At 43.1% G+C, this 23890-nt stretch overlaps 1 protein-coding gene across 2 annotated transcripts in view; it reads left to right on the top strand.

The window, feature by feature from the left end:
* RAD54B (RAD54 homolog B) overlaps window positions 1–23638 on the top strand; it is a 113624-nt gene extending 89986 nt beyond the window's left edge. Inside the window, exons 9-15 of one of the 2 annotated variants that reach the window (XM_034763289.1) lie at window positions 4922–5061; window positions 9938–10228; window positions 14850–15025; window positions 16655–16916; window positions 18417–18483; window positions 18740–18940; window positions 22417–23638. In XM_034763289.1, coding sequence (XP_034619180.1) covers window positions 4922–5061; window positions 9938–10228; window positions 14850–15025; window positions 16655–16916; window positions 18417–18483; window positions 18740–18940; window positions 22417–22637 — 1358 coding nt within the window. In that variant the 3' untranslated portion in view covers window positions 22638–23638. Of the gene's footprint in view, window positions 1–4921; window positions 5062–9937; window positions 10229–14849; window positions 15026–16654; window positions 16917–18416; window positions 18484–18739; window positions 18941–19083; window positions 19894–22416 lie in introns of those variants that run through there. The other variant, XM_034763290.1, reaches the window with a different exon arrangement.
* The last annotated feature ends 252 nt before the right edge of the window (window positions 23639–23890 follow it).

Raw genomic sequence — 23890 nt, 5'->3', positions numbered from 1 at the left:
TGAAGAAAAAACACCAGAAACACATAAATAAGCCAAGATTTTTTCCTCAGCTGTTTTATCTCCAGCACCCTTATGAGCCACCATGTAAATGTCAAAGGGTACAAAGACCTAGATATACTGCTGCCTCCACCTGAACCACAGCTGCTCAGTCTCGCCCACAAACCAGGGGTTACTTTTGATGGGACGCTTAAGAACCATGTACCTCTATTGATGCCATTCCCTACTGCCTCCCAAACTTTTGATGGGTGCCTCATCCTTTTGCTCACAACTGGAGGGCAGTAACAACAAACAAGTGAGTATTGAGATCATCCACTCCGGCTACACCATTGAGTTTCTCTCTCCTCCTCTGCATAAATCCCTTCCCCAGCCGGTCTTCAGAGACCATTCTCACAAGGAGATCCTCTGTCTGGATGTGGATACTCTCCTACAGCACAGGGCTACAGAGGAAGTGCCACCTCAATATCCAGGGAAAGGATTCTACTCCCAATATTTCATAGATCTCAAGAAAAAAGGAGGATGGAGATCCATTCTTGACCTACATCAGCTGAATATCTTTATTTGCAAATCCAAATTCTGCATGGTCATGCTGGCATCAATAATCCCCTCCCTGGAGAAGAGCACATGGTTTGAGGATCCCGATATGAAAGGTGCTTACTTTCATGAGGACATTCATCCAACCCCACAGAAGGTTCCTCAGATTTCTGGTAGAACAAGAGTACTACCTGTTCAGAGTACTTCCATTCATGCTGGTGACAGTGCCCAGGGTCCTCGTGAAGATCCTCTCAGTGGTGGCAGCCCAGATGAGACAGAACAGCTGTACAATTTTCCTGTACCTGGATACTTGACTCCTAATGGGCAGATCCAATCAGGAGGTCCAGTTGGCAACCCTATCCTTACTCCGTCTCCTAGCATGGGAGTCTGTGTAAACAAAGAATAATCTACATTGACTCCTGAAAAAATCATGGGCTTTATAAGAGCGACCCTAGTCTCAGCCTCAGCAAAGGTCTACCTCCCTGTGGACAGATTCCAGGCCACGAACCGCCTGATAAGTCAAATCACCCTCAAACTTCAAACCACAGTCAAGGTCCAATCTTTCCTTGCCAGGCCACATGGCTTTATGTACCTGTGTAATACATGTAATACACTGATCACCAGGCTTTACCTTCATTGTCTACAGGACTGGCTCAAGTCTATTTACTCACCAAACAGAGACAGCATGAATACAAGGTAACAATCCCCACCAAGGTTACAGCTTCTCTTGTATGGTGAATGAACCTGGAACAAGTGTCAGAGTCCCTTTCCTTCCATCCAGACCCAATGCAACCATAACAGTGGACACATCCCTCATAGATGCACAGTCCATGTGGACCGGACACAAGGCATGTTGACTCCCTGAGAGGCCAGGATGCATATCAATCTCCTAGAATTAAGGACTGTCTGCCTAGCCTGTAATGCAGTGTTTAATTTGTGCGAGCCCCAGCACCTCTGGGCTTGCCACGTCAGTTATGAAAGAAAAAAAATTGCTTGAGCCCCAGCACCTAAATGCTTGACCCCAGCACCTCTTTCATTACAAATTAAGCACTGCTGCTTAGGCCTCCACCCAGACTCCTCCCACTTATACAGTCCCATCATATGTAGATAATTTCAGACAACATGATGACCTTCTGTATAACAAACACGGTGGAGTGAAATCTCTTCTCCTGTAAAGGCAGTCAATTTATGGAACTGGTGCAGCAGGAAACCACATCATGGTCTCCGCAACATACCTGACAGGTGTGCAGAACTCTCTGGTGGACAAAATTAGGACACCAGTCCATCCTGGTGAGGAATGCCATCTTGGGACCTGTTGCCTCCCAGATGAACAAGAACTTCAACCTAACCTGCTCCAGAGCAGCACTAAGCTGGGACTTCAGGGGTGGTGCCCTTTTATTGTCTTGGACAGACCACTTGAGATACACCTTTCATTCCATCCCACCGCTACTACAGTTTTTGTGAAAGATTCATCACAACAAAGCTTGTCATTCTCGTCACACCTAACTGGCCTAGAAAAATCTAGTATCAGAGGGGTAGCCATGTTAGTCTGAATCTGTAAAAAGCAACAGAGGGTCCTGTGGCACCTTTAAGACTAACAGAAGTATTGGGAGCATAAGCTTTCGTGGGTAAGATGCATCTGAAGAAGTGAGGTTCTTATCCACGAAAGTTTATGCTCCCAATACTTCTGTTAGTCTTAAAGGTGCCACAGGACCCTCTGTTGCTTTAGACAAATCTAGTTTCCCAGATCTTTTACCCATTTTTCTCATCAGTATCTGAACATTCTCGAATTGTTAACTCAGTAAGATCAAACATGCCAACTCAGATCCTCTTCATCTCACAGCCTGGTTTTTGGATGGGTGTCAGACCTAGAGCATCCATGTTCAGAGGCTGTTCAGACTACACCTCTACCTCAATATAACGCTGTCCTTGGGAGCCAAAAAATCTTACCGCGTTATAGGTGAAACGGCGTTATATCGAACTTGCTTTGATCTGCTGGAATGCACAGCCCCGCCCCCCGAGCACTGCTTTACCATGTTATATCAGAATTCGTGTTATATTGGGTCGGATTATATCGTGGTAGAGGTGTATTCCCAATCAAAGCAGAAATGCTCCATCAGAAAATTCTGTCTAGCTAAATGGAGACGTTTCTCTACTTGGATACAACAGGACCAGTTGTCCCCAGAAAAAGTAGGTATTTGTGCTATGTGAGACTATTTCCTCATTCTCAAGACATCGGGTCTTCCTTTTAGCTCCCTTTGGGTCCATTTAGCAGCAACAGTGCCTTTCATCCTTTGGTAGAACCATAGAATTATAGAAGTGTAGGACTGGAAGGGACTTCAATAGGTCATCTAGTCCAGTCCCCTGCATTCAAGGCAGGACTAACTAATAACTAGACTGTTTCTGACAGGTGTTTGACTAACCTGCTCTTAAAAACCTCCAATGACAGATTCCACATCCTCCCTAGGCAATTTGTTCTAGTGCTTAACTATCCTGATAGTTAGGAAGTTTTTCCTAATGTCCAACCTAACCCTCCCTTACTGCAATTTAAGCCCATTGCTTCTTGTCCTATCCTCAGAGGTTAAGGCGAACAATTTTTCACTGTCCCTTTTCTAACAATCTTGTATGTACTTGAAAACTGTTATCATGTCCCCCCCTCAATATTCTCTTGTACAGACTAAACAAACCCAGTTTTTTCAATTTTTCCTCATAGGTCATGTTTTCTAGGCCTTTAATATTTTTTTTTTGCTCTCCTCTGGACTTTCTCCAATTTATCCATTCTTTCCTGAAATGTGGTGCACAGAATTGAAAGGCTAAATTATATTTTTACTCACCCAAAAGAGTCAGATCCCTGAAAGATCTATTAGGACCTTCTCCCCTGGCGAGACACCAGCACCGCAATGAGATCTCCATCTTGTACTCCAAATACTTACCAGATCACGCTTTGAACTGTTAGCCATGTGTTCCATGTCCCACCTGTCCATGAAGGTCTCCTTCCTAGTCACCATCACATCAACTAGAAGGGTGAGAGAACTGGGAGCACTTGTGGATGACTGCCATATACCACATTTCAAAGGAAGAAGGTTTCCCTTTGCCTCCTCCTGAAAATCATGCCTAAGATAATTTCTGAGTTACACATAAATTGGCCTATTTACCTACTGGTATTCTTTTCAAAACCTCATGCTTCCAATCAGGAGAAGAGACTTCTCTCTTTCAATGTCAAGCAGGCTTTAGTGTTCTATCTAAAAAGAACTAAACCAGTTAGGAAAATGCCTAGACTATTTGTCGCTATAGCAGACTGATTGCAGGGACAAGCATTATCTGCTCAGAGACTTTCGCAGTGGGTCTCTGGCTATAGCATTTTTTATCATCAGCTGGTGAGTATTCCACCCCCACTGGGGGTAAGGGCCTATTCCGCTAGAGCACAGGCAACCTCAATAACATCTCTTCAAGAAGCACTTATACTGGACATATAAAAGGCAGCAATCTGAAATTCTGTCCATACTTTATGGAATATTACCCTTTAATTCAGGCCTCTTCTGCAGATGCAACTGTTGGGACAGCAGTATTATACACTATATACCAGCTGCATTCTTGTACCTCCTCCTGTTTGAATACTGCTGATCAATCAACAATGTGTGGAATACACATAGGGACCACCACTTGAAGAAATTGAAATACTTAGCTGTAACTGGAGGTTCTTTGAGATGTGTGGTCCCAATCTGTATTCCACTACATGTCAGTCTTCCCTCTGTTTCAAATCCTATCTGATTCGGGGTAAGAGAAGGAACTGGAGAGGTGTCAGTCTGTACCACCCCATAAACTCTCAGTGTGGTGCATAAGGGGAGCAGCTGTGCTGGCATGAACTAACGGACACTACCTGATAAAAATCTCTTGACTCAGGAGCATTGAACACATGTGTACCCACGTGTGAAATACAGATAGAGACCACACATCTCAAAGAACCTCCAGTTACAGGTAAGTAACTGTCATATTTCTTCAAAATGAAAAAAGAAAAGAGCTAAATAAGAAAACAAGGCAAAACAAGATTACAAATTCATGACTAGTTGAGTCACAATAACTAGATATACAATCTAATCAGTCAGGATACAATAGTTAGTTATACATCTGAAGAAGTGAGGTTTTTACCCACGAAAGCTTATGCCCAAATAAATCTGTTAGTCTTAAGGTGCCACCAGACTCCTTGTTGTTTTTGTAGATATAGACTAACACGGCTACCCCCTAATAGTTAGTTAAGAACTTCAACGTTCCTACTATTATTGTCAACTTTAAACTCTGTTGTATTCAGCAATCATACTTACTATCAGTTTCAAGAAAAAAACTCTTAAATGTGTAAAAGTACATATTGAATTATTTTTTCTTCACCTAGGCACTCCAATTCAAAATGACCTGCAAGAATTTTACGCATTAATAGAGTTTGTAAATCCAGGAATACTTGGTTCTTTGTCCACATACAGAAAAATATATGAGGAGCCTATTATTCGGTTCAGAGAGCCTTCAGCAACAAAGGTACATCATTTAAAAACAAGAATCTAGTCATAGAATATAATTCATAAGGAGAGTTAGAAAATTCATCTTCTGGAGAGTCAAATGTAATTTAGACTGTTTTTCTTCTTTAATGCATAAACTATGGCTGAGATTTTTCAAACAAGCCTGATTCCCTTGGGCTCCTCTGAAAATTCCAGTATCAAAACATAAGTAAGTTCATATAATACTCACAGCGTGATTTCTCTGGGCATTTCTTTCTTTTATGTCAGACAAGGTGGGTGAGGTAATATCTTTTATTGGACCAACTTCTGTTAGGCCTTGTCTACCCTGGCAAATTACTGTGCAGTAAAGCAGCTTTCTGCGATGTAACTCCCGAGGAGTACACACTGCCAAGCCACTTAGTGCGCAGAAACTCCTCAGTTGCAGTGTTACAAAAAAACCCACCTCGACGAGAGTCGTAACGCTTACAGCGCAGATGCTCCTGCGCTGCATTGTGAGTGTAAACACATCAATTGCTTTCAGTGCTGTAATTGGCCTCCAGAAGTGTCCCATAATCCCGCAAGTGGCCACTCTGCTCATTGTTTTGAACTCTGGCTGGCTGTCCTGAAGGCATGCACCTCTTTCCCGTTTCTGACAGCTCTGCATGCTGTGCTGATCTGCTCCAGGACACAAAGCAAACCATTATTGTGGAATGCTCGTGCTGTTGAACACAGAGGCGTGTGTGTTTGTGAGAAAGAGAGAGACAGACAGATTGCTGTGCAGAGAGCTGGTGAGGGAGGCGGGGGCTGATGTCGGGGTTTCCCCCCCTCTCCCTGCATCAGGACTGGTTGCTTCCTGCCGCTATCTGAACTTACAAGACAGCATGCTAACACACTCTCTGTCTCCCAAAACACAGTCTCTCCCCACCCTCCGCCCCATATAGACACACACACTCCCTGTCTCTCACACTCCCCCCTCTACTTCAGTTGAAAAGCAGCTGGCAATGTAATAGGATGCCCGTGGAACAATGGGATTGGGAAGCCTGCATCATGTGATGCTGTGCCTGCCCCATGAAGCATTGCGAACTCTTCCCAAAGAACCCTGCGGCCAGTTGCACAGTGGGATAGCTACCACAATTCACTGCTCTCTTTGCTGTTGCAAGAGCTGCTAATGTGGATGCGCCCCACTGTCACAAGGAGCATGGTGTGGACATGCAACAGTGGTTTAATTCCAGCGCCTTAATAAAAATGGTATAACTTGTTGCACAAAAACTCTGCAGTGTAGACATACCCTTAGTGTGAGAGACAAGCTTTTGAACTACTCAGAGGTCTTCCTCAGGTCTGGGAAAGGTACTCAGTGTCACAGCTAAATAAGAGATCAAACATATAGTTTAGCGCAAGTAGTTAGCACATATTCTAAGGGACCTTTCAAGGTCAAATGGCCTGTTAACACCCCTGTAGTCATAGGACAAAAAGAGGAATTAGTGGGTTGCAGATTGTTGTAATAAGCCAGTTTGCCTGTTATAATAAAACACTGAATTTATGGCTTATTGCAGCACTATTTACTTTGCCATGAGTGCAGGTGACTGGACTAGTTGAGTTCTTGAGGTCCCTTCTAGTCCTACGGTTCTATGAATCTATATTTACATGTGACACACTGAGTACCTTTCCCAGACCTAAGGAAGAGCTCTGTGGTTGTGTCTACACAGCAATGTAAGCCTAGGGTTAGTGGGACTTGAGTTAGCTGACCTGTGTCAGGGAACCCTGGGCTTGAGCGTCTACATTCCATTTTTTTTACATAGGTTAAGAATTTTCTGACTCGTGCTAGAACCTAGGGCTCTGGCATCCACACTGCAGTGCACAGACCCAAGTCAAAGTAAACATATCCCAAAGTGCCTAGAGCCCCATCCTCCCCAGTGTCAACACTCCTAGCCCTAGGAGTGTGGTGCACTATGGGAAAACCCTACTGCTCATTCTGTTTCCTAAATGTGGTGGTGCTATTGATGGGATTCAGGTGCCCATAAACCACATAATTAGCTCCTTTGGTGACCGTCTCAATAGAATGATGGCAGTTTGAGAAGGCTTTATACTGAACTACCATCTAATCTGAAGCTTGGGCTCTCCAGCTCTAGGCTAAGTTACATTTACAGAAAAATGCCCATGTGCATCTGTTCTGAGGATAATTAGGATATCAGTCTCTAGGGCAATCAAATTATTAAAATGAAACTGCAATTCTTAATTATTAAAATGAGATGAACAATGAAGGGGTTTTTGTTTGGTTGGTTTTTTATTTATTTTTGTCTGTTTGTTTTGAAGTTTGACATAAAATGAAGTATCAGAGTAAAAACACAAACTCATACCTCAGCCTGGCTGTTGTCAGCTGCGGAGCGGTGAAGTGCACCCCCAGGGCTTGGGGTGCAGTGTGCTTCAACAACCCCCAGGGATCACTTATCTCTGCCCCTACAGCACCCCAGGAAGCAGGGATAAGGGATCCTCAGAAGGCTGCAGGGAAGTTTTGGGGCTGGTTCCCATTCACTGCCCTCAGTGCATGCAGCCGAGGTATCCCTGCACATGCAGGGAGGGTAAGAGGGGCCAAGATAGCAGATTGGGGACCAAGCACCACCCTGCAGGGAGGGGGAGTGCCTGAGGTCCCAGTTCAGCACAGTCAGGGGAAGGATGACTTGCAACATCCCTGCAGCCAGGAGCCATCTCCCACCTGTCAGCTTTGCTCCCTGCTCTGGGCGAGCTCCATGTAGCAGAGCGGAGGAGCCAGAGTAAGAAGGGGAAGTATGTTCAGCCAGGCAGTAATGGTACTTCTGGCTGCTGTATTGGCTGCCTGCAGTGCTGCTCCTCTCCCTCCAGGAACTCTGGGATACATCAGAGGACTTCTGGGCTCTGAATCAAGCCGGGGCCACATGCACACAGGAAAGCAGTAGGACTCGGACCCTAGGTCCCAGCTTAACACAAGTTCAAACCCTCCAGCCCAGGGACCCTGTGTCTGAACCCTAGGTTATCAAATTGCAGTGTGGATGCAAGGGGGGTTTGACTCGAGCTTGGGTTCAGACCCGGGCTTAAATTGCTGTGTTGACATACCCTGTGTAGCTCAAAAGCTTGTTTCTCTCACCAATGGAACCTGGTCCAGTAAAAGATACTACCTCACCTACCTTATCTCTTTAATATCCTGGGACTGACATGGCTACAACACCACTTTTTTGTGTGTGTCAGACTCTATGACCCCAATTCAGTGTTTTCCAGCCTGGATCATAGGACCGAGGGGGTACCAAACTACAATGCCCTCCCCACCCAACTAATTTGGTCTAGGGCAGCTGTGGTAACACAGACTTCTCAGCCTCCTATTTGAAATTAGAGTTAAATGCTGTTATTTAATCAACTGGATTGGAATTATTTAACTTTGTAAGGTTTATATAATGTTGAGTTTTTAGAACGCCTGTTTTATTGAATAATTAGTTTGTGGATTATTGATTAGATAATGATCTTAGATGGTAGGAACAATGAATCTAAACAATTGGTTATCATTCACTCCAATTAATTGAAGGGCTCCACATATAATCTTGTTCTACCACTGTCCAAATGGCTACAACATTTCTTTCCTTCTAGGTGCTGCATAAATTTGTCCTGGCAAACCCCACAAAAATGGTCACTTTCATGCCATCTTCCATCTCCTCAGCCTGTTCACCTGCCATTGTAGCAGTCTGGCAGGAAGGGGACTGTGTGATTGGCTGGAGAAGGGGAGAGGGCATATAGTGACATGAGGGGAAGAAGGGGGATGAAGCACTTGGAGGGATTGAATGGAGATATTATTCTTCACTTCTGCAGTTCTGAGGAGCTTCTCATGGCAGTTGTCTTCCTCTGCTACTTTGTGAAGGAGTGGAGCTTCTGGCACGGTTTGGGAGTCTGGTCTACACTACAGACCTATATCAGTGTAACTATGTTGCTCAGCGATGTGAAAAATCCACACCCTGGAGCAACGTAGTTATACCAACATAACCCCCCCATGTAGACAGCGCTATGTCGGTGGGAGAACTTCTCCCACCAACATAGCTACTGCCTCTCATGGAGATGTATTAATTCTCTCCTGTCAGTGTGGAGCATTTTCATTAAAGTTCTATAGTGGTTTATTTGGTAGTTTGTTCCAGTTGGTGTAAATGTGCCTATGCAGCATTTTAAGTGTGGATATGCTCTGAGATGGCAGTCATTTCCTTTACTCTCTCGAAGGGCATGTCTTCACTAGTAACATTAAAGCGCTGCTGCAGCAGTACTTTAGCGTGGCTGTGTAGTCATGGCACCAGCACTGGGAGAGAGCTCTCCCAGCGCTATGAAAAAACCATCTTCACCAGGGGAATAGCTACCAGCACTGGGAGTGTGGCTCACAGCGCTGGTGCACTGTCTACAGTGGCACTTTACAGCGGTGAAACTTTCAGCGCTCAGGAGCGTGTTTTTTTTACACCCCTGAGCGAGAAAGTTACAGCGTTGTAAAGTGCCAGTGTAGACAAGCCCTGAGACACTGTTTCAACTCCTGCCACTGTCTGCCCATTCCACATTTTAGGAGCTGTACAAATTGCGATATGATGCCATTCATATATCACGTCAGCACGGTTCTGTAGAATTCAGTGCAGCTTTGCTGCATAAATCAGGAACCTTGCCACATAATTTGAGTCTATAGTGACTCATAGTGCATTAGCTCTTGCCTAGGTTAAGAGTTTAAAAACTCCTATGACAAACCAAATACATTGATATTAATTGAGAAGGAACTAATCATTAAAACCCTGTGTCAGAAAGTGGTATCATACATATAAACTGTGTTCACTACTACCTGATTAAGAATCATATAGCAAAGAATTGTGATATAACTGAACATGCTTGTGAAGTCATATCTAAACCTCTGTTTGTTATATTAGGAAGAAAAGGAGTTAGGAGAGAAAAGAGCAGCAGAACTCACTCGCCTAACTGGACTGTTTATTCTTAGAAGAACACAAGAGATCATAAACGAATTTCTCCCACCGAAAAAGGAGAGCATACTTTTCTGCCGACCAACAGCCTTGCAGCTTGAACTCTATAGAAAACTGCTTAGTTCTCGAGTCATTAGATCCTGCCTACAAGGAGTACTAGAAAACAGTCCTCATCTGATATGTATAGGAGCTTTGAAAAAACTCTGCAACCATCCCTGTCTTCTGTTTAAAGCCATAAAGGTATTTACTATATATATATCAACACAAATAATTAGACATTCCTACACAATAAAAGTAATTAAAATGAGTTACTATTAAAAACTGTATCAGTGAAGTTCCACAAATGCCCTCCCAAAATTATATCCTTTAGAGCTTTCAAAAAACCTAAACATTAGAAAGTCAGTTCTGTCAGTTTCATTAGGGTGGTGGTATCAAGTACTTCCAGCATTTCTGCTGTAATTTGATCATCTTCCACCACTTTGTTACTTTTCAGCTTTTTGACTGCAGTTTGTACTTCTGACATTCCTTGAACTGATGTTATTTTCAAGTTGATCAGGTTAACGTGCTTAATCAAAATCTGGTACTAAGTGAGGTTGGGTCTATGGAGGACATATTTTAAATGCTCTGCCCATCTGTTTTTCTGTTCTTCCTCAATTGTAAGCATTTTTCTATCTTTGCTTTTTACTGTCCCGTGTCCTGTTTTGAAATTTCCACACAGTGTTTTAGTCACTTGGAAAACAGCTCTGTGGTTTCCTTTCATAGCAGCAGCTTCAGTGTCAACTTCAATACATCTCCACATCTTTCTTTGCATTGCTTTTCACTGCTTTGCTTTCTTATACTCCTCTGTCTTTTCCAGTTGTTTGTTTGATCTTAGCCTTCAGGACTTTCACTTTCAGTACTTTCCATATGCCACATCCAGTTCTTGCTCTGTCTGTGTTGATTTCCATCTGCTGCAGCTTGAATCACATTGTCTCTGAACACTGCCTATTTTTCTTCAGGTCCAGTCAGTGTCTCATCTTCCTCTGCCATTGGTGATGCCTCAAATCTGTTCCTTAGTTCAAGTTAGAATTTCTTGCCGAAAAAAGGCTGGATTCAGGCCCAAGAGATCCAGTGTAGATCAGATATTCATACTAAGGACCATCACAGAAGAATGTACAATGGCATGCTCCCCTCTTCATCAATTTAATTGATTTTTCAAAAGGCATTTGTTTGCTTTGTACCACAATGGAGGAGGTGGTAAGAGCCCTGGTACAAGCCACAGCAGCCCAGCAGGAGGTCACCTGGGTTCAGGCAATAGCACAACCGGAGTCTATGTGGCTACAGCAGGAAACCAATTAATTATTGATGGGCCAGGCGACCCAAGATTGTGCCCTCTTGTGAGAGGTTGTGAACCAGCTAAAGATCCTCACCACCCAGGCCTGGGGGTCCGACAAGATGCGAACCCTGAAGGCCACTAGCTGTCTGCCAAAGATGACATCGGAAGATGACATAGAGGCATTTCATTCGAGAGGACTGCTCAGCGTGAGGTGTGGCCCCAGGAGCAGTGGGCCAGCATTCTCGCCACATTTTTGTGTGGAGAGGACCCGAAGGCCTACTTTGACTTGCCTGCCATGGATGCCACTGACTATACTGGCTTAAGGCAGAGATCCTAGCACGATTAGGGGTGATGGCAGCAGTACAGGCCCAGAGGTTCAATGAGTGGAAATACCAGGGGAACAAACCCCTGAGGTCCCAGCTATTCGACCTAATACACCTCGCATGGAAGTGGTTACAGCCCAAGGCATCCAGCCCAGAGGAGATTTTGGAGACCCTGATCATGGACCATTACATGCGAGGACTGCCACCAGATCTTCGCAAATGGATAGGCCAGAACGAGCCGTCCACCTATGACGAGATGATGACGCTGGTAGAAAGATGCATAACAGCCAGGGAATTGACCCAACTACCCAAGGAAGGCTCCTTTTGAAGCAAGCACTCAACCCCAACCCTGGAAGGTTGGGCAGCCAAACACCTGGGGAGTCCTAGGTGGAAGAAGGAGGCAGGGGTGAAAACCAGTGGGGACCCCAGAAGGAAGTGATTGGCCTGAGTGGGGGGAACCCTGGGACTAAACCCCCTAATCTCCATGATAGGGGAATGATTAAAAGCAATTATAGATGCTGTCAAGTGGAAGCCAACTGGTGTGAGAGAAAAACGGCACCCAATAGAAACTTTATGAAGAACTCTTTGCAGGAAGGGCGTAATAATAGATCTCAATGCCATAGTGAAAATGAAAGCAGCAGCAAATGACAGAGAGGAATAGAAGAGACTAGTTTCCACCCTGTTCACCAGCATTGATATGGGAAGGATGTACTGCTACTAAAGGATAATAGCATAATAAGTAATAGCCAACATGGATTTATCAAAACATATCATACCAAATCAACCTAATTTCCTTCTTTGATAGGGTTACTGGCCTAGTGGATGAGGGCAAGCAGGAGGTATACCTTGGATTTAGTAAGGCTTTTGACACCATCCTACATTACATTCTCATAAGCAAACTAGGGAAATGTGTTCTATATTAAATTGGATGTAAAACTGGTTGAAAGACCGTACTCAAAGAGCAGTTATCAATGATTCACTGTCAGAGTGGGAGGATGTATATAAGGGGTGCTACAGAGCTCTGTCCTGGGTCTGATACGTTTCAACATTTTCAATAATGACTTGGATAATGGAGTGGAGAATATGCTTATAAAATTTGCAGATGACACCTCCAAATACTTTGGAGAAACTGAAAATGACCTTGATAAATTGGAGAAATAGTCTGAAATCAACCAGATGAAATTGAATAAAGAAAAGTACAAAGTACTATACTTAGGAAAAATCAATTGTACAACTACAAAATGGGGAATAACTGGGTAGATGATAGAATGGCTGAAAAGGATCTGGGGGGTTATAGTGGATCACAAATTGAATACGAGTTGACAATGTGATGCAGTTGCAAAAAAGGCTAATATAATTCTGGGATGTATTAACAGGAGTCTTGTAAGTAAGACATTGGAAGTAATTTTCCTGCTCTATTCAGTACTAGTGAGGCCTCAGCTAGACTACTGTATCCAGTTCTGGACGCCACACATTAAGAAAAATGTGGATAAATTGGAGAGCAATAAACATTTTAGAAAACCTGACCTATAAGAGAAGGTTAAAAATACTGGGCATGTTTAGTCTTGAGAAAAGTAGACTGAGAGGGAACCTGATAGTCTTCAAAGGCTGTTCTAGAGGATGGTGTTCAATTGTTCTCTGTGTGCACTGAAGTTATGACAAGAAGTAATGCGCTTAATCTGCAGCAAGGGAGATTTAGGTTAGATATTAGGAAAACCTTTCTAACTATAAGCATAGTTAAGCACTGGAATAGCTTCCAAGGGAGGTTGTAGAATCCCTGTTGTTGGTTTCTGAAAACAGATTAGACAAACACCTGCCAGGGATGGTATAGGGTATACTTGGTCCTGCCTCAGCACAGAGGGCTGGACTAGCTGAGCTCTGGAGGTAACTTTCAGCCCTACATTTCTATGATTCCCTCAGTATTCTTACTAAAATGTCAGCTGCAAAAGGCATAATTAGATTGACATTAAAATTAATATCCATAGCCTTTAGAGCAGCAGGACCCAAACCTTTTAAGGTCATGCCCCCCTTACCCCATCTATGCCCCCCACTGGGGCTGGGAGTGGGGCCGTGGCTCTGGGGAAGGGGGGATGGGAACTGGGGGAAGGGGGCCAAGAGGGTGGATTTGCAGCCAGAAACGGGGCTGTGGCCAGGGGCTGAGGTTGGGGATGGGGGCGGGGGTGGAGCTGCAGCCAGGTTGCGGTAGGGGGCAAGGCTGGGAGTGGAGCCAGCCAGGCCAAGGCTGGGCCCAGGAACGGGGCTGAGAGCTGGGGATGACCAGAGCAGAGATGGGGGTGGAGAAGGGGCTGGGTGGTGGTCTCTCCCTACCCCACAGGCCCCGCCATGTCCCCCAGGACATTCCTCTACACCCCTCGGGGGGGGGGTACGCCCCATAGTTTGGGGACCTCTGCTTTGGAGTCAACATCTAATTGAGATGTAGATGTGTAAACCTATTGCAAGAGCTATTGTTTCAGTCTCTGTCTGTGACTCAAAGAGAGAATACTGTGTTCAATAAATTTGCTTCACCACTGTAAATGCTAGAAACTTTTTAACATGAAAGCTTAACTTCTGTAGAAATTGGTGGGATGGAGAGAGAGAGATAAACACAAGTTGGTTTTATTGCTGTTATTTTTATTACACTGATATAGCTATTGTTAGACTGCAGCTAAGTGATTTTACCATTTTTCCTCTACCCCTTCATTCTGGCTGCATTATCCCTTTGATAGCTGCTCTTCATCCTCTCAGTTCAGTAATTTAATCTCTGGTTGGGAAGAGAACAGTTTTCTCAAAAATAAATGCCCATAGAGCTCTGTAATAAGCTGGCACAGAATGAAGCGGGAGCAAACAAAGCATTACTTTACCTCTCATATGTTTCTGATGTCATGTAACTACTTTTAAATCAGAGAAGCAGGAGTGAGCAATACTGTTTTCTTCCCCATCCTCTATCCAGTTGTAGATGAGACATTAGTGTATAGGGTATAGAATCAAGTTGAATTTTATTATAATAATGGTTTGTAAAAATTGCAGTAGAGCCAATGATGAGAGGTTATCAGCCAGATGACTTGTTTGTTCATTAAAATCTGTGTGCTCGTTCTTGGTCTTGTCTTTCTTTAATGCTTTCTGTAATCATAATGAAAATATTGACAAAGCTTTTTTTTTTTTTTAAGTACCTTTTCAAAAAGTCATGCGGTTACCACAGATGAATCTTTTTTTTTTTTAATAGGAAAAAGAATGTAATCCAACTTGTGATGAATCTGAGGAATCCCATCTTTATGAAGGTTTGAGAGATATTTTCCCACAAGATTATACCTCCACCACTTTCACTGAAACTGACTCAGGAAAATTACAGGTCCTGGCAAAGCTGTTGGCAGCGATCAGTGAACTCAGCCCTTCTGAAAGGTGAGAGAGAAAGAAAGGAAGGAGAGACATATTAGGTACTTTTGAATTTAGATGATCCCTTTGATTATCCCACTTTCTGTTTTCACACAAACATTATGCCAAAATATTTACCCTGAGGGATCTGTCACTCCGCACAGCTACCAAGCATACTTATTCATACATACATGTATTCGACTCTATAGCTTTGCCTCTTGTTAAAATTATTAACATAGGAATTACAGCTGGTGGACACTTGTCCAAGTTTCTGTTTCTGTTATTTCTGGACAGATATCTAGTTTTTCTTTTTCATGCTGAGTTCTACCAACTAAGCAGATGTCTCACACTGAAACTACTGTTCTGTGACATACTGCCTGTTACGTGCATAGACTTTCCAGCACTTTGTATCTCTTGGGGCAATCATTTAATGTGCTCAGTATTTTAAACTGTTCAATAAAATATTTTTTAATTACTAGACTGTGAGCTCTCTCCTGTATAGTCATGTTTATGACTAGCTGTCATTCAGGGTTTTCCTTTTACTCCATTTTAGGAGACATTAGCTGTCTATAAGTTCCTTTTCAAAAGAGAATGTCAGGAAGAAGCACTCCCCAGTGTGTCAGTATAAAGGGAGCTGCTGTCTCCTCCTACTGTTAATTTACAGCAGAGGTTTTCAAACTGTGGGGCACGTCCCCCTAGGGGGGCACAAAGGAACATTCAGTGGGGCAAGCAGGCAGCTTGGGCATCAGCCCCATGCAGCGGGGCTTGGGGAGGAAGCACCACCTCCACCCCGTTTTCAAATTTTTGGAGCTGAGCCCCCACTTTGTTATAATTTTTGGTTGCGCGCCCCCTCCCTCCCCACCCAACCCTGGCAGGCTGGGTGGCCCGCTGAGGTGAGTCAGGGAATGGAGGTGGCTTTCCCTCCCTGAGCTCCACCATGGGCGGCTGGCCCAAGCCATCTGGCCTCCCCGCCTGCCCCCCTGAATGTTCTTCTATGCCGCTCTAGTGGGGCGTGCTCCACAGTTTGAAAACCTTTAAAAGCTGTTGCTAAATGGTAGGCAGATGTAGTAGAAGTAAGTGGGATATCAATAGCTCAAAAGACCAGGAGACCAAGTTTACCAAAAATCTGTAATATTTACAAAGTCATTTGCCCTCCTTTTTCCCTCATCCCATTTTGCCAAACCCCAGTTTGGGGAGGAGGAATTTTCTTCAGATAAATGACCCCCAGTTAGCCCATCTGTAATTCCACTCCCGCTCAGAAATCTCTCAAATTGTGCAGTGATGTCACAGTAGCTTTTTCTTTAAGTGGAGCCACATACAGGCGCATATAGTTCCTCTTGCAAGACCTAGTTTGTGTAAGTAGAAATTTTATAATCCTATCTCTGTGCTTGGTCCTGTTTGTACATTAAGCAAAATCCTATTGAAAAAATAACATTAATAATTTATTTGAATGCTTCACAGTAGGTCTGATGTCTTTATTTGCAATGCCAAATACTTAATTTTTAAAGAGAGGTGAGTAAAATCAGGCTGATGTGCAATTTTTATCTGAGTTGTCATTTGATTTCTTCAGTTGTCTACAATAAATAAATATAATGCTTTATTAGATTTAACTACTAATGCACAACATAACAAGTTCTTTGTTTCTCTGATTGACAGAATTGTGTTGGTATCTAATTATACACAGACATTGAATATTTTGCAAGAGATGTGCAAACATTATGGATATTCTTATACAAGACTTGATGGACACACTCCTATCTCCCAGAGGCAACAGATTGTGGATAGTTTTAATAATAAATTCCGTTCAGCATTTATCTTTTTGCTGAGTTCGAAGGCTGGCGGTGTAGGTCTGAACCTTGTTGGAGCATCTCATTTAATTCTGTATGATATTGACTGGAATCCAGCCACAGATATTCAGGTTTGATACAGTTGTGTGTATCGGGGATGGGATGTAGACCAAATGGGATTTTAATTGATGAGGAGATAGATTCTAAAATGTCAGATCTTAAACCTCTGGTCCATATTGAATATTGCTCAGCCTGCAACTAGACAAGTGTAATTATGTGGGGAAAGGAGGAAAAATTTGTCTGGCAGATTGTTTAAATTAGCTTTGTCTCCATATCAGAAACACATCTGAAGGATTCCCATGCAACTTTGCTATCCATATCGATCAGCCGTTGGATCTCTTTTTGTATTGTGACATTTAGCCAGGAGATGCTTGTCTCTAGTTTGAATATTCAGGGTAAAATTAAATTAGAACAGCTGATTGGGACAAACAAGGAGCATAAAGTTTAGGGGAATAAATCTCTGGTCTCCCTGGAGGGGTTTCTCATATGGCCCAGTCTTCTATTGACTTTGATTTTCTAGTAGAATGGCCATCATCTCTCTCATGTTTCCCAAAAGAAAATGAAATTAAAACTACTGATCATTATGTGCGGTGTGTGCTGATGAACAGGGAGCTCAGCTACATCTGAGCTAAGGGGAGAGGTCCTGAGTAGCATGAAGAAAGGGACAAAATCAAATGGCAGTAGATGTTACAAGAAAAAAATAGTTACTGCTATTCTTGTAATGATTGCAGTAGCTCTATAGGTATTATTTTATCTGGCATAAGAGTGCTTGGATAAAACTGTTTTTTAACAAATGTTAAATGTCTTTAAAAAAAAAAAAAGTCTTACGATTTCAATACATCGCCTCAGATTGTACCGTAATGCTAATTGCTATCACCTGAGTGGAACTCAAAGGCTTTGCTCTTGTTCCTGATCTTCATCAGCACCATCATGTGGTCACTTGTCGTATTGCTTGAAACACAGTCTAGTAAAATCAGCCACAAATATTACAGCTTGCTAAATACTGAAACTTGTGCTGAATATGTACTTGTAACCCTTAAATTGTTGCCAAAAATTTGCTTAAGTGGACACTGTCAAGTAATTTTTTAAGATTTAAAGGTTTTCTGCAAAAGCTGATTTTTCCAAACCCAACTGAAATGAACATGTTTTCACTGTTTTTATAAATATTGAAAAAAATATTTGGGGGGAGGGAGGAGGAACTTAAATATTCCTGTGCAGTGTTAGAAACCTAAATCCAACACAGTCATGCTAATACCTGAAAGCCACAAGTGAAACTAGGGCTAGCAGAAATGAAATGGACTAATCTAATTTCATGTGGTAATCTAAGCAAGGTGAGAGGCAGAGAGTAAATGGTAGAAGCAAATTAGATTTTAAAAATATTTCAGATTTAATAACCTAAGATTTAATAGTAATACAGATAAAGACAATCTTTTGGAAAAATTTATTTTGACAGTGTTCCTTTAAGGAGCTAGCAAGTGCTAAGAACTTGATTAGAAAAGAATAAACGTTTTAGCTAATGTTCTTTGTGTAATGAGATTTCAAATAACATCTTTACTTTTTATCTTCTTTAGGCAATGGCCAGGGTGTGGAGAGATGGTCAGAAACACACTGTGCATATTTACAGACTGCTAACTACAGGTCAGAAATATTATACATGTAAATGCTACTCTAACATAGGCTGGAGGGAGGCAAATCTTGGCAAGTATCAGAAGAGGGTGGGGCACTTTTGGAAATCTCATAAACATATGTCTTTGCTTTGTTCTGATTATTCTTTTAGTAACTGAAGGTAATATTCCAGCATTTCAAATTATGCAATTATCAAGCAAATGGAATCTACCTTTAGAAATACTGGTTTAAAATTAATCTTATGTAACGGAAGTGTTTTTCAATGCAGGCTCAATAGAAGAAAAGATCTATCAGAGACAGATCAGCAAGCAAGGCCTTTCTGGGGCAGTCGTAGACCTTTCCAAGACATCTGAACACATCCGTTTTTCCATTGAGGAACTTAAAAATCTCTTTATACTACATGAAGATTCCAGCTGTGTTACCCATGACCTACTTGAGTGCAACTGTATGGGAAAGAAAGACCATCAAAGTGAGCTTTCTGTTCTTTATCTCTTTGGCACTTGCAGGGTTGGTACATCCATTTCCAGGGACACCCACTACAAGAGGATTAAAGTAATGAAATTCTTTATTGGATCTTCATGATATTGCCTTATGCCTGATTTTTTTTTTCAGATCCACAGGACCCTTTCATCAGCTGATGATGAGAAAAGAGTCATTCCTTGAACTAATGACCTCTACTTTTAACAGCCTCTTAAATCCTTAAACCAATCAAGGCAAATTGGACTAGTGACAATGGTTATAATCAGGCAAGATTATTTATGAAACTCAGAGAAAGAAAGTATCAAAAGCAAGAATGATTAGATGATACAAACCAGGGACTAGATTATCAGTTGGTGTAAATCACTGTAGCACTATTGATTTGACTGGGACTGTACCAGCTTACATCAGTTGAGGATCTGGCCAAAGGTGTAATAGTGCCCAAAATACAGACAACCATTTGTGGCAAGGTTACTATCTAAAATTGGAAAAGAGTGATTAGAACAGTCAGCAGAAGGGTGCAAAAACAGACCCCTAGCTTCTGCTTGCCCTATGCCAAAGATATAAGTAGTGCCACCTCCACTAGTGTTCCTAATACCTCCCTTTCCACTCTTTCTGTGTGGTGTGTTGTTTAATACTTTTTTGCATATAGTTGATTTAAATTAGGGATAGGATTTTTTGTTTTCATATTTTTTTTTTAAAAGTCTTAATCTTGTTTTCATTAAGGTAGCTCTCCATCAGGTCTAACCTTTATGACAGACCTAGCATCTAAGAAACAGGGCATCTGTTGCCTCAATAAGTTCCCTTCTTCTGATGGGCATGAGATGCTCATCTATAATAGCGCTACTAGTGTGACAATGGTGCAAATGCTGATCTCTTCTAAATAGACACTCTCTGCTATCATAGTAATGAGACCCAAAGAAATATCTACAACATTTTAAAATTGCATTTTAACAGCACTAAGTAAAAATGCAGTTGGTAAGAATTATTCTTCTAAAATCCTCCTAAGCCTGCCATCTGAGTGCATGTCTTCTTACCAGCAGATGCAGACAGGAAATTAAGCAATAAAAAAAGGGGTTGATCCTGTTTGGTTGTTTACATGTTTCCAGCAGATAGACTAGAGTTTTGCTCATTTCACCTCTCCTCCTCTTCTCACCTAAAGTCTGGCAGGGTTTGTATGGTTAAGGTAGGGTGCTTTTATAGTGAAGAGTTTTTTGGTTTTCACTTTACTTTTGGTTAAAGCACTCTGACAAGCAATCCACTGATTTCATTGTCTTTGTGTTCTTTTCATGGCTGAAAAGCTGGAGCTTCAGTTCTTGGGGGGGAATGGAGCTCATGTGAGCTGGTAAAATATACCTAGTGGATCCAGCTCTATGTTTTCTATGGGCACGCGCGCAGGGCCTGTTTTTTTACCTAGTATCCTGATAGTGACTTGATCAAGAGCTGCAGTTACAGTAGTATATTAGACCTTCCCAGAGGGAAAAAATTTGCGCACACACCCTGATTTTGTCCAAGAAGTTATGGAGATGACAGAGTGCAAGTTGTTTGCATTATGCATCTTATGTAGAGTTCTGCCATTTTTTTCCCATCCCAAGGGTAAGCATATAAGCAGCCACACACTTAGATAGAATAAGATGCAAGAGCCAAAAAATACCGTTACAGAAATACTAAAGGTGGATGCTGGGCTGAGGCTACTGGGATGGGTGGGTGCAGGGGTTCATGAACCATGGGGTGTGTGTCAGGCTGGTGAGAACAGGTGCCTGGGAGAGGATGAGGAGGAGCAGGCTGGCAGTGGGAAGATAGGATTGCCAGGTGTCCGGTTTTTGACCAGAACGCCCAGTTAAAAAAGGAACCCTGGCAGCTCCAGTCAGCACCACCGACCAGGCCATTAAAGGTCCAGTTGGCGGTGCAGGGAGGCTAAGGCAGGCTCCCAGAAGCAGCAGTATGTCCCCCCTCTGGCTCCTACACATAGGGGCAGCCAGGGGGCTCTGCACACTTCCCCCGCCCCAAGCACTGGCTCTGCAACTCCCACTGGCTGGGAACTGCGGCAAATGGGAGCTGAGGGGGCAACGCCTGTGGACGGGGCAGTGTTTAGAGCCGCATAGGAGCCGGAGGGGGGACATGCCGCTGCTTCCAGGAGCTGCTTGAGGTAAGCACCACCTGGAGGCTGCACCCACTGACCTCCTCCCATGCCCTGCCCACCTGCCCCTGCCCTGATCCCCATCCCGCTCTTCTGCACCCCAAGCCCCTCAGCCCCACTCCCGAACCCACACCCCCAGCCGGAGCCCTCCCCCCCCGCCACACCCCAACCCCCTGCCCAGCCCGAGCCCTCCCCGCCCCAGCTCTGATCCTCCTCCCGCCCTCAAAACCCCTCAGTCCCAGCCTGGAGCACCCTCCTACATCCAAAACCCCTCATCCCCAGCCCCACCCTAGAGCCTGCACCTACAGCCAGAGCCCTCACCCCCCCTCCAACCTCCTGCCCAGCCCAAGCCCTCACCCCACCCCAGCCTTGATCCCCCTCTCACCCTCCAAACCCCTCGGCCCCAGCCCAGAGCACCTTCCTACACCCCAAATCCTTCATCCCCAGCCCCACCCCAGAGCCTGCACCCACAGCCAGAGCCCCCCCCCCCCACCAGCCCCCTGCCTCAGCCTGATGAAAATGAGTGAGTGAGGGTTGGGGGAGCAAGCATTTGGGAGGGGGGATGTTGTGAGCGGGGGTGGGGCCTCCAAGAAGGGGGGCAGGGGCGGGGCCTCAGAGGATGGGCGGGGCAGGCTGATTAGAGGAGGAGGGGCAGGCTGGTTGGGGGGAGGTGCCTGGGAATTGAAGAGGACGGGAATGTTGCCTGCTTGCTACTTCCTCTACATCACAGAATTGTGGGAGATGCCGAGCTGCAGAATGGAAAATTTCTTAGCAGTAATTTTCTTCCTGCTAGCAGTATCTCCCACAATTCTTCCTACCCTGTATGGCTTTATTAGCCAAAGAACAACATTTAATTTCTATATCTACAGTTTGTGGGCCAAGTAGCCCACTGTACATAGTTCACTGGTTGGCATTCAGGTTATTGTTACTCCTATTCTAAGATATTTTCCACAGCTCTGGAATGACTCCTGGCAGGAAGCCAGAAAGGGGGGTAGTACCAGCACAGGCTGCAACACTGAACCACTTCCAGAACTGCGGAGAAGAGGGGAATAGCCCATGTGTCACAGAATTGCAGGAGATGCTGCTAGCAGAAAGGAAATTATCAGATAAGAAACTTTCCATTACATCTCCTTGTACAAGGACTTATACTCTGGGCTGGCAGAGGGGGATTTCTGAGAAACAAAATTAACAAGTAATTTACCCTTTGTTGTGTGTGGCTTTTATTGTTATAGAAGGTTTCACTTGCTGTTCTGGAAAATAGAATACTGATCCAGACTGAGAACTTTCTTGGTAGTTCTCAATCTCTGTTTCACTTTATCACTTTTCAGATCCTTCTTCAGAAAAGCTCCCCGTGTATAGAGGTTGCCAGCTGGGACAACATCATGAGAAGGCTGATTCAAAGAAACCTCTTTCTATGTCACAGCTGATGCAATGGAAACACTTTTCAGGGCAGCACCAGACACTTGCTGATCCCTTCCTTGAAAGAATAAAGAATAATATTTCTTTTATTTTCCAAAATGTAACCAATCCAGCTACTCCCACCCCATAAAACTCAATTATTTTTTCCATGTACATAATGTGCCTTGTACTGGCTGGTGCCAGTCTTCTAAGAAAAATAAAGTATGCAGTAGCCTTTATGTTACTGCCAAAACTCAGTTTAGGCCTTGTGTTTTTACGAGGAGGTTTCTGTGTAAACGTACAGCTGTTGATGTTTTTTGTAAAGTTAGAGAAATGCCATCGGATTAAAAGTACCTTATTAGTAAATAGTTATAACTGAAAGAATTTTAAAAATTGAATTTGCTTTTCAACATATCTGCTGGTTTGGTATAATAATTAGTAGTGGTTAAACTATTTTACACAACCTCGCAGTTAGACCTAAACTACCTGACAGTTTTCTTTCAATGATAATGATAAATTGTCATCTCTGTATTATTAGTAATATAGCAGCTGGATGTTAGAAGGCACGTTAAGCTATAGTATAAATGTGATGTTTACAAGTCTCTGACTGGATTTGTCTCTGCACCTGTAAAGATAATGGGTCTGATTCACCACTACTTTACTCCAGCTTTACCCCAATATAACTCGTGGTTTCAGTGGAGTTACCCCATCATAAAACTAGAATAGCATAGTGGTCAATCAGGCCCAGATTCTGAGACCACAACTTAATTGTGCTTGACCATCTTTTATGAGAAACAGCAGTGCACAGTGCATTTAATTGAGGAAATTAACATTCTGTGGTCCCCAGGTATACTCAATGCAGGTGCATGTTATTTCTATCTAAATACATATGGCGAACATATTTTTCTGACTCTCAAAGCATTTCATACAATGTAATTGCATGTATAATATTAGGATAATAATTTGTTTCTTTATGTGATCAGGCATAAGAATCTGAAATAACAATTGTAGCTTTAAAAGTACCTTGTGTGGTATCTCAGCTATGCAATTCCTCTCTGAGTAGAATATTTTATTCACAAATGTGAAAAATGGAATCTTATGAACAAAAATGTGGCATTATTTCCAGGAATACTAGAAGTTTCTAGAAAGTGAAATCACTTTTAATAAAATTAAAATTGTAATTTGGAATTCATTGGTATTTATTTATTTGTATTGTGGTAGTGCTGAGGGGCCATAATCATTGATCAGGACCTCAGTGTGTTAGGTGCTGTAGAAAGACAGAACAGTTGGTAACTGTGTTTGGTATCTGGAGTCTCCACTATAAAGCGCAACCTGCAGGAAATAACTGTAATTGATTTGTCCTCTGTTTTAGTTGTTCACAACATTTAGGGCTCCCGTTGTCCT

Source organism: Trachemys scripta, chromosome 2 (assembly GCF_013100865.1).
Source record: "Trachemys scripta elegans isolate TJP31775 chromosome 2, CAS_Tse_1.0, whole genome shotgun sequence".
In the NCBI taxonomy this organism is placed as follows: Eukaryota; Metazoa; Chordata; order Testudines; family Emydidae; genus Trachemys; species Trachemys scripta.
Note: the sequence above shows the minus strand (reverse complement) of the source record. Positions and strands in the feature narration are given on the sequence as shown.